Genomic DNA, 10,294 nt, shown 5'->3' with positions numbered 1-10,294 from the left:
TCAGCATTGATCAGATAGACAATTGCTTCATTCTTTCACCAGCTTGGTAACTGTTATTTTAAAAAGTTCTATTTTTTTTTGCATGTGTAGTTGTTTGTCATTGTAGCTTTAATTCACATTTCTTAAGTAATGATTTTGTGAACTTTTGCATATTCTTATTAGTTATTTAAATATCTTCTGTGGGGCAGTGCATACTTAAGTGTTTTATCCTTTTTTAAATTGCATTTTTTCCTTTATTGAATTCTTATTGAATAGTAGAAGTTCTTTACATATTCTGGATATGAATACATACATACTTACATGCATATGTGTGTGTGTGTGTATGTATACATATATATATATATATATTTTTTATACATGTATATGGAAGTAAACCCATCATAAACTGCCCTGACTCTCCCTAAGCTGCAAGAGCCTCAGGATTTGCAAACTTGCACCTCCAATTGGCTGTTGTTGGGCCCATGGTGGTCTCTGAGCAGCCACAGGGAGACTGGTTGGAATCAGAAAGTCCAAGGAACAAAGGAGCTGCAGCAGGCCAAGGCCGCTGGGCAGAGCACATGCCAGTAGCAGCTGTGGGACCCCTGGCAACTTCAGCTGGAGGACTGTGAGCACCTCCTGGTGCCCTTCCAGGCAAGCTCCTCCTCCCTACCCCATGGATGGATATGCAGCTGGAAGTTGCAGGGACGTTATGTGTGAGTATATATATCACTGCATTTTATTTGCTGGAATTTTATATTAATTCTGAAACTCTGAGAGCATAAGTCTCTTTACTCTTTTTTCTCCATTAAGATTTTCTGGGTATGTCAGTTTCTTTACATTTTTCAATATAAATTTTTTCATGAATTTTTCCAATGACATAAAAGTAAATATTGTCTATGAGTTTCATTGGGATTTTATTGAATCAAAAGTTCAGTTTGAGAATATAGATGTCTTAACAACATCCAGTCTTCCTTTTAGTAGTTTACCAGGCATGTGGTTGCTTCACTGTTCAATAACCCTGTAATTTTCATTAAAAATAAAAGTCAGTATACAGGAGATATCTATTTGGTTAGTTCTCTTTGATTTCTCTTAATAATGTTTTTAGTGTAGAGATTTTATAAACATTTTGTTTAAATTTTTCTTATGTAAATTTTTAACGTTAAAAACTCATAAATTTTCTTTCCAACTTTTTGTTGATATTAACATTATAATTAATTTTGTGTATGAATTTTGTATCTACCAAAACTGTAGGAGGAACAGGTGGAATGTTCCTTAGAAGTGAGAATGGCCATACTTCATCTCTTGTATTTGGTCATGTTGTCAGAAGGGACTAGTCCCTGGAGAAGGACATCATGCTCAGTAAAGTAGAGGGTCAGAGAGAAAGGGGAAAGCCCTCAATGAGATGGATTGACACAGTGGCTGTCACCACAGTCTGAAGAATAGCAACTGTTGTGAGGATGATGCAGGACCAGCCAATGTTTTGTTCTGATGTGTGCCATGTGTCAGAACAAACTAAACAGAACCAAACAACTGCAACAACACTGAAAAGTTAGTTTATTAATTTTAATAGTTCATTAGTATTTGGATTTTCTATGCAATCCTTTATGTCATCAGTGAATAAAAATTATCTAAATACTTCTTTTCTGATTTTTATACATTTTATTTCTTTTTCTCCATTTTTTGCTCTGGCTAGACCCTCTCTTCAACAGTGAAAAGAAGTACTGCTAATGAACAGCTTTGTCTTTTTGAACTCAGGCTAAATTGTACAATATTTCTTCCTTCTGTTACTTGTATAGATTTTCTGATATCCTTTCTTTCAGATTCCGAAAATGCCCTTGTATTCCTTGTTGGCTAAGAGGTTTTTATCATAAAATAATTTTGAAATTTATCAAAGGGATTTTCTACATCTATTAGCATATCAAATGATATATTTTTCTTTATTTTGTAAATGTGTTAGGAAATTTAAAAAATCTAATTCTCGTTCCAATAATCAGAAGTCTTTTTCTGTCAGTACATACTAATTAAAGGAAAAATTTAATTGTGAGATTTCAGAATGAGTCTGAAATGGAAAACCGAGCTCTCCAAAGCCTTTCTTTGCACACAGCATGTGTGCTGTGTCCAGAATTATGTGTATCTAAATGACATACATGATTTGTGTCATTTACACTGCAGTAACTAATTTAGTTACTTGGCAGGTCACCTGTGAAGGAACTCTTTCAAGTGCTGAGGAGCAAGGATGTCTCCTTGAGGACTAAGGTGTGCCTGACAGAAGCCATGATATTTCCAATTGCCTCGTACGCATGTGAGAGCTGAACAATGAATAAGGAAGACCGAAAAAGAGTTGATGCTTTTGAGTTGTGGTGCTGGTGAAGCTGCTGAAAGTACCACAGACTGCTAAAAGAACTAACAGATCTGTCCTGCAGGAAGTGCAGCTGAAATGCTCCTTTGGGCTATGTATAATTTCCTCACGAGCACAATGAAGTGTTGTATAATACCCATTTTTTTTACAACATTATACATAACTTATTATGAGCCACACAGTCAAATGTCTTTGCACAGTAAAGGAAACACAAGTAAACATCCTCCTGGTGTATTTTTGCTTTCAGCCAGGATATCTGACAACAGCAATGATATCCCTCATTCCAATTTTACAGGTAGCCTTCATATTTATTTTACACTGACTTGTACAATATTGATATTATACAAAACTAAGAGACCTACTAACATTCCTACATGACCAGGATGGTATTATCCACAAAAGAATAACAATTCTATCTTTAAGGCATATTAATCATGATCTATTCCCTTTATGCGATTTTGATGTCCTACCAGATTAATTACTTTCCTTTCTATGCCAACCATTGTTAAAGGGATTTAATTGAATGTTAACTTTTTCTAATGTAGAATTTATTTCCTTTTCTGTAAAACTTAATTACATACTTAATACATAAACTGGGTGTTTGCAATGAACCTCAAACCTAGTGTCTGATCTTGGATGTTGCTATCTGAGTAAAAGAGGTTTTCATTATAGTATATCAATAAACATTTGCAATTCACATATCTGTCAAAGTGCCTTTATGCAGAATATAAAAATAACACTCATAACTCAACAATAACAACAACAACAAAACACCCAATTACAAAAATCTAAATATCTAAAAAGATATTAACCAAGAAAATGCATGTGGCTAAAAATAACTGTATAAAAAGATGATAAATATTCATAGTCATGGTGGGAGTGCAAATTAAAATCACAATGAAATATAATTACACACTTACTGCAGTTATTGATAGTTATGTGGAGTCAGTTGCAATTCATTGTGACCCCAATGTGTGCAGAGGAGAACTACTCCATACAATTTCCAAAGCTCTAATCTTTTAGAAGATGATCACCAGGCCTGTCTTCCAAGGTGCCTGTAGGTAGGTTTGAACCAACAACCTTTTGGCTAATAGTGGAACACTTAAACTTTTGTGCCAATCAGGCTTCATACACACCTATTAGAATGCCTAAAATAAAAAATCTTGACAATACCAAGTGTTGATAAGGATGCAGAGCAACCAAAATTCTCATACTTTGCTTGTGGGACTATGCACTTTACTATAAATCCCAGTAATCTCACTTCTAGCTTTTTAGCTAAGTGAAGCAAAAATGTATGTTTATACAAAAACCTGTAGGGAAATCTTTAACCCCTAAAACCCACTGCCATTGAGTTGATTCTGACTCCTAGTTACCCCATTGGGTTTCCAATACTGTAATCTTAACAGAAGTAGATTGCCTCATTTTCCTCAGATGGAGAAGCTGGTGGGTTTGAATCAATGACCTTCTGGTTACCAGCTAAATTTCTTACCCCTTAGGCCACCAGAGCTCCCTTGGAAATGTCTATGCATGCAAGCACTCACTGCCATGCAGTTGGATCCACTCATAGCGACCCTTCCTTGGGTTTCGGAGGCAGTATCACTATGGAAGTAGACTGCCCAATCTTTCTTCCAAGGAGTGGCTGGTGGGTTTGAACTGCCAGCTTTCTAGTTAGCAGTCAAATGCCATAGGCAATACAAGAGAGGCTTTATTTGTAATTGGTACAAACTGGAAAGAAACTCCTGTTCCTTAACTAACAGGTGGGTAAACAAACTGTGGTAGGTCCACGAAAAGGAATGAGCTACTAATGCATAGAAAACATAAAAGAAAGAAGCTCAAATGTATTATTGTAAATAAAAAGAAGAAGGCCGACTGCATATTACATGATTTAAATTATGACATACAGGAAAACTAAAGTTAAACTTTTGACATAGAAATTGTATCATGGTTGTGCTTGAGGAATGGACAACAAATGGGCATGGGATAATTTTTAGAGTGGTAGGAGTCTTCTGCATCCTGATTAGGTCAATAATTTAAGTGCATAGAGAATTTGGAATTGATGTATTTCATGGCAGCCTGTTAAAAATGACCTTCTGTTGGTCTTGGAATATGAGCAAGAGTAGTGTCAGTAAATACTAAATGAGAAAAAAAATCATTAGGAAAAAACCTTAGTTATTTGAATATCAAAATGAATAATCTTGATGATTAAATGAAGGGAGCTCTGGTGGCATTCATATAATTTGGGGAAAAGGGATGAGTTAGTGATCTCAGAACCTATTTTCTACTGATCAAAGGAGCCTAATTCAGGAAACAGCCTTGAGGAGCTAGTACGCAAAGCATATAAGTAAGACATAAAGGACCATCTGTAACTCAAGGTGGCCCCATATTTAATATGGATTCCTGAGTCTGTTAAAAGGCACACAACTGTGATATTCTGTATTCCATTCCATATCCCACAGATAGATAGCTATCAGAGATACTTCCACTTTTAGCTACCTTCTCAGCAAGAGTGTACGTATGCTACTGACCTCACTTTTTAGGTCAACCTTTTGGTTCTTCATTGCTGTATATTAAAGTACAAGTTTTCTTTTAGTGAATGTAAATGTTAAGTGTAAATATTTTCTCATATGATAAGTATTTTCCACTCTTTTTACTTTATGAACGAAAATAATGTGATATATTTTTCCATCTTACAAACCTCATTCTTCAGTTTTTATGCATTAAACAACACTTGTATTTGTTACATGGAGACTTCCCTAAGGTAGTCCTTGAGGAGATCTTAGTGCTGAAATGTGTGTCACTAGAGCTTCATATACTGTGCAAACACAGGCTTTGAGTCAAATAAAAAAAGAATTTGCATCCTGATTGCACCCCTGAGTAGCAACTTTTAACCCTCCTGAGCTTCAATGTACCTATCTGTGAAGTGATGATAAAATACCTCTTCATTCGTGATTACATATAATAAAAGGTAATAAATTTCAAGTGATTGTCTTAATGGTATTGGCTGTAATCATCATAATTATAATACTAAGATGAACATCTTTAATAGTATTATAACTTCAAGATTTAAAGTTCATCTTTATTATTGAATCCCCCGGCCATAAACCATTCTTCTTCCCCAGTTTATTGTTTATAATCAAAAGTGAAATAACACAGAATGATGCCTGGAATCACAAAGGCCAGAAAAAGCTGGAATTGGAATGGACAAGAAGCTCACTCAGTTCAAAACATTTATTAAAATGAACTTACTGATTCTGTTTTGTTTTGTTTGGAGTTTTATTACAACATAGTTTGGTGTAAAGCCATTGCTTACCTGGGCGTGTAACATAGTCTCTTATTCAGAAATGCCAACCTGATAAATCTCCCTTGATGGAACAGAAAGGAATAAATATTTAAAGATATGGCATAAGGACTTCTGATCTTTTTACAAAAATGATTGCTGCACATTAGCACATTTCTTTACTTCTTTAAGAAAAATGTAATTCTTTTGATTGAATCATTGAAGGCTTGTTTTACTTGCTTGTTCCTCAGGGTGTAAATGAAGGGGTTCAGCATAGGGGCGATGGAAGTTGTGAGTACTGTTACACCCTTATTAATGGCCACTGAATTTTTTGCTGAAGGTTTCACATAGATGAAGATGCAGCTTCCATAGGTGATGGAAACCACAATCATGTGGGAAGAGCAGGTGGAAAATGCCTTTTTCCTTTGCTGGACAGAAGGAAAGCGACGAATGGTCTTAATGATGTATGCATAGGACAGCATAACACATACAAGTGTCAAGACAAAGGTCACCACAGCACAAACTATGACTACCTGCTCTATGAGCCATGTTTCAGAGCATGAGATGTTTAGCAGAGGGGATATATCACAGGCGAAATGGTCAACGATATTAGAGTCACAGAATTCCAGATTTAGGCCCAGGGTAAGTGGTGGGACTAAGATCAATAAGCCAGCTGTCCAGCAACAAAGAATGAGTTTTCTACAGACCTTGTTATTCATTATGGTCACATAATGTAGGGGTTTGCAGATGGCTACATATCGGTCATAGGACATGGTGGCCAGGAGAAAAAATTCTGTAACAGCAAAGAGGTCAGTGAAAAATATTTGAAGGACACAATTGTCATATGTGATTGTCTTGTCCCCAGTTGATAAATTGTACAAGTATCTGGGAACACAGGCAGATGTAAATGAAATTTCTAAGAAGGAGAGGTTCTGCAAGAAAAAGTACATGGCAGTTTTAAGGTGAGAATCAATGAAGGTGAGGAAGATGATTGTCAGGTTCCCGGTTACACTCAGCAGGTAGGTGATCAATAGAAAGATGAAAATCACAACCTTCAATTGAGGGTCATCTGTCAGTCCCACCAGAATAAATGTTGTTACTGTTTGGTTTCTCATAGTTGGCTTTTGATTTCTATCCAACCTGTGTCATAAATTGGAGGTAAGGTATATGAGGAAAATGATGTTAACACCACATAGCAATAATGTATGGCTCAACAAACTATGCAACCATTGCACATGCAATTATTCATTAATTTAGTTATAAATAATGTTACTCTAGTAGCATAGGTTCCACACTCATATATTTATGCAATTTCAATAAGTATTTGTTTAAAATTGTATTACTTAAATTGTGCTACATTCCCACATATTCTTTTCCTTCTTTTTTTACATTTTTATGCACATTTTATATGTTATCTTTATCTGTACATTGTATGAGAGATACCCATGCAGTTTTATTTGATTGCTAACTGAAGATGAATCCTAAGGCAAAAATCTTAAACTTCTTGAGCAATTTTATTCAAGAAATATGTAAATTTCCATTACATTTTTTTTTTTTAAATATTTGTTTTCTTCTCTAAACAACTTTATTCTTACTTGCACCTTCCCCTTCCTCTCCCTCATGACACCTGTCTTAATTGGCTCCTATTGTGCAGGACATGGTGTTTTCATGAGGTATTTGTTGTATAGATGTTGGGCACAAAATGAATATGGTTGTACAAAATCATCACACATGTTTTAAATTTTCAATCTTTTTAATTAAGATTGAAAACCATCTCAACATCTTGTATACACACACACACAGATATATAATTTAAAATACTATTCACACTACACTGCTTGCTTTCACTGTTTTTCAGTTTTGTCATCTATAAAATAGAATTATTCTGCATTTACAATTTTTGAAAATTGAACCAGTCAAATCTGTGAGAACTGGAATTTGATGGGACTGCCTTATTTTTCTGATTATCAAAAGTTTTCAGCCTTTGGTAGAGTGCTGTCTTACCATTTTTCAATCACTCTCGACTGGAAAATTTGTGCACCTCTTTCTGACAGGTTTCCACCTTATGCAGGTTCCAGCTTTCACAGGTTTTACTGTATACAGAACTTAGAATATAAAAAAAAAGAATTATTTGTCATTAGAACTTTACTTCCATGCAGCTCTGACATTGCAATGTACATGTTGACTAATAAATATACATTAACAATCTCAATGACTTGTCAACAATGATTTCCTTTTTGTTAGTCACCAACCATTTGCTTTTTATCACATGTAATTACACTTTGCTCCACCTTTCAAATGAAATAGCTTTGGTAAAAATTTATCAATGAACTTCTTTTTTGGTATATAATATTAAAATACTTCTATTTCTAACGTATACCTTTGGAGCTCTGGTAGCATAGTGCCTAAGGTACTTGACTGCTCACTAGAAGGCTGGCAGTTCAAACCCACCAGCCACTCCTCGGAAGGAAGGTTGGGCAATCCTACTTCCGTAGTGATACTGCCTCAGAAACCCAAGGAGGGGTCGCTATGAGTCGGGGCTGACTTGATGGCAAACAACAACAACAACAACCTTTGACCACACACTGTTCATGACATTCTCTCATAACATAGTTTAACATCACACATATGCCTTTCCTCTCACCTTATTGATCTATAATTTCTGAGTGTTTATTTTCTTGATTGTCTCTAGTGTGTTTGTATTTCACAATCTTCTCTCATAACAAACATGCTTTCATTGTATTTTTCCTTAAACTCTTAATATTTAATCTGCAAAAACGAATGCTATCCAGAATCTCAGGAATATCGTCAAATACACTTCAAACATAAAAGTCCACACTTTCATCCTACTTGTTTCCCTCCATTTCTCAAAATCAATCTACTAGGTTTGGACAAGTATTGACCTGATCACTTTGAATAATTTATTTATCAAGGGTACTCTTTCCTCAGATACTCTCTGTTTCCTCACTTAAGCTGTTTCCCAAACCCAGTTTCATCTAGGATACAAATAGTCCATGCATGGTGTTTATTTCAAACTTCTCTCTTAGGAAGCAGATAAAACTTAGGCATGTGGTGGGTGCCATTAATATAGCTAGTGATTCTTACTATTCTCTTAGCACTATCCTGAGAATGTACATAGTTTTGAGATCAAGAGGATGTATTTTTACTAGTGTAGTGTCCACAAATAACACAGTTCCAGATGTATATTCTATGCCTAAAAAATAATGCTGGCAAAAAAAAATATAAGTCAAATTTTTTATACAAAGCTGTCTTATTCCTTATTGGATGTTTACTTGAAAATTGGTGGGATATTGAACTTACTCTGTATGAGAGTTTAACATTTTGATTTTTTTTATTTTTGAAGATTTTTTTTTGTTTTCTATTGAAGTTCAACTTACCTGAAAGAAGCTGTCCTTTCACTGTATGTATCACCTTCATTCCCGACAATCATGATATCTGGCTTCTCCTTACCTTGGCTGCCAAACAGAAGAAAAGTTGTGTGTTCTTTCATGCTGTGTTTGCCTCCCTGAGGCATCCATCAGTGAGCTATTAAACCCGAACTCACAGATTTTGAAGTTCTGAATTTGTGACAATATCTTCTGTAGAGATGTTTTCGTGACTAACACAAATTAAATACTACACCAATTACTTAAAACATTTTCAACTTACCATGTGTCAAAGCTCTAGAACTAAATCTCAGAAATTACAGTCACTATTTTTGGTTTATCATACACAAGGGGTAGAGACTTGCCTTTGGTTTGTTTGAGAGCTGGAAGGTGCCTAGAGAAGGTTGGTCTACAGCTGACATTTCCAAAAGATCACCTTGCGATGCAGAGAAGGATCACGTGTGCAGCCCCCTCTCTCCTTGAATCTGCTTCTTCTCTCTGTACAGCCCTGTGCTTCTCTGTGACAACAAACACAGCTGGCTGACTTGGAGTAGTGATCACTTCTAACAAAATAATGTTCATTTCCGTCATTAGAACTTTAATTTCGTGAAAAATCTGATATTATAATGCAGATGTTCAGTAACTAAATCTCTCATTATTAAATAATGATTTAATGATAAATCATTATTATCTGGTTATTATTTAAGGAACCCTGGGGTTCAGTGGTTAAACACTTGGTTGCTAACCAAAAAGTGTGCATTTCAAAACACTAGTCACTATATTGGAGAGATGTGAAAGTATAAAGATTACAGCCTTGGGGACCTTATGAGACAGTTCAAATCTGTCTTATAGAGTTAAATGAGTTAAAAATGACATGACAATGCAATTTCTATTTATAATGTATTTGAAAGATTTTTAAACCTAAATTTCTAATGGGAGATTTAGTACAAGGGAAGGTGTCAATTGGATTATTTCTTCTCATATGGGAGATACTGCTTCTTCATTTCCCTCAAGATAAACTGCCTTTAGATGACTTCCTACTTGTTGCATAAAAATGATCATACCAATGAAAGAAACTGTCCAAGAATAATGCATTCTAAAATGTCATTTCATGAAGTTTCATATTAAAACTAAGATGTCTCAGTCTTATACCAGAAAAAACAAACAAACAAAAACCAAACTCACTGCTGTCAAGTTGGATCCAATTCATAGTGACCCTTCCTTGGGTTTCCGAGGTAGTATCATTACGGAAGTAGATCGTACAACCTTCAGAGGAGTGGCTTATGGGTTTGA

The 10,294-nt window shown here is 35.2% G+C and overlaps 1 protein-coding gene across 1 annotated transcript; it reads right to left on the bottom strand.

The window, feature by feature from the left end:
* Window positions 1-5,794: 5,794 nt before the first annotated feature.
* Window positions 5,795-6,796, bottom strand: LOC103212342 (olfactory receptor 6C2-like). Its single transcript, XM_007958325.2, has one exon. The coding sequence runs from the start codon at window positions 6,728-6,730 to the stop codon at window positions 5,795-5,797; it is 936 nt and encodes a 311-aa protein (XP_007956516.1). The 5' UTR covers window positions 6,731-6,796.
* Window positions 6,797-10,294: the final 3,498 nt, after the last annotated feature.

The sequence above is a fragment of the Orycteropus afer genome, unplaced genomic scaffold (genome assembly GCF_000298275.1).
Source record: "Orycteropus afer afer isolate SDZICR_OR568_19922 unplaced genomic scaffold, OryAfe1.0 scaffold00923, whole genome shotgun sequence".
NCBI lineage: Eukaryota > Metazoa > Chordata > Mammalia > Tubulidentata > Orycteropodidae > Orycteropus > Orycteropus afer.
Note: the sequence above shows the minus strand (reverse complement) of the source record. Positions and strands in the feature narration are given on the sequence as shown.

What these genes read in the sequence shown, in the direction of transcription:
- LOC103212342 (XM_007958325.2), bottom strand. Translation starts at nt 6,730, where the DNA reads ATGAGAAACCAAACAGTAACAACATTTATTCTGGTGGGACTGACAGAT.